Below are 1153 nucleotides of genomic sequence, written 5' to 3'. Positions count from 1 at the left end.
ATATATATATATATATATAAATATACCGCCCCCCCACACGCACACACATATAAATATATACACACACACACACACACATATACACACACAAACTGTCATTACTTATTTAAACTTAGGTATGAAAATTCATTCTCTTTTAACTCCTATAATGTCTATGTACACTGTGTATAACATACAGATTCACATATGTTATATGAGCATACATACTTACTAGTATATACACATTCCAGTATCTGTTGCTGGGTTATCTGCTCTATGCATTACCCAAGCTTCTTTAAGTCTGCTACACAGATAAGAGCCAGGCCTTTAATAGCAGGGATGAGCAGCACAAGGCTATGCTGAGCTGGGGTGGGCTGGGCTGGGCTGGCTTGGGCACCAAAGAAATGTAAATTAGCTCTAAGTATTTCTGAGGTTGTGCAGCTACCTTCCAAAGCCCACCATCTATCATTGTCCAATTGTCACCATGAGATTTTGAGTACTATGAGGATATATGTTATAGAGTGTGAAATTGTAAACTTGGGTATATGGTTGTGGTTTTTGGCAGGACTGTACAATTTTTATTTGCCAATCTAAGTTTTTCTCATTTTTTTGTTGTTGTTGTTCTTTTTTTTTTTAGTTCCTGGAGAATATAAATACCAAGAAGGAATGTGATTGTGATTGTAAAAAGACTCCTAGAAAATAACATAGAAGAGTTTAGGAAGATGATTAGACAGATTTTATTTACTATATAGTATTTGGCTATTTTTCTCTCTCACTGAATAGATGCAAAATTTATGATGAGTGTCCCACCATGGATGTACAACTTTGACGTAAAGGTATCCATACATTTTATACCTAATGCTTATGAACATTTCACAGTGGCCTTCTGCTTTCGTTAATCAATATTTTATATATTTTTGCCAACTGTGAGATCAATAGTCATATATAGTCTTCTTACATATTTGTAGCATTGTAAATTTAACATAGTTATATCAATTATTTGTAAAACATAAATAAAATTATATATAAAAGTAAAATTGTTCTATTGCTTTTTTCCTAGAGAACGGTATTATTTTCCCTGGTTTTGAGTGAATATTTGCTTTATTCTTTCTTTACAATATAATTTTCTTTCATTCTGAATTAAGCTTACTGAGGTTTTCCTCCTTTTTAAAGC

At 32.5% G+C, this 1153-nt stretch overlaps 1 protein-coding gene across 1 annotated transcript in view; it reads left to right on the top strand.

The window, feature by feature from the left end:
* Positions 1 to 682, top strand: part of FAM47E (family with sequence similarity 47 member E) — a 25539-nt gene extending 24857 nt beyond the window's left edge. Inside the window, exon 8 of the mRNA XM_014447494.2 lies at positions 617 to 682. Within this exon, the coding sequence (XP_014302980.1) occupies positions 617 to 682 (66 nt within the window). The remainder of the gene's footprint in view (positions 1 to 616) is intronic.
* Positions 683 to 1153: the final 471 nt, after the last annotated feature.

This window comes from Myotis lucifugus, unplaced genomic scaffold (assembly GCF_000147115.1).
Source record: "Myotis lucifugus unplaced genomic scaffold, Myoluc2.0 scaffold_664, whole genome shotgun sequence".
Lineage (NCBI taxonomy): Eukaryota > Metazoa > Chordata > Mammalia > Chiroptera > Vespertilionidae > Myotis > Myotis lucifugus.
This window is presented reverse-complemented; position numbering and strand designations above follow the sequence as displayed.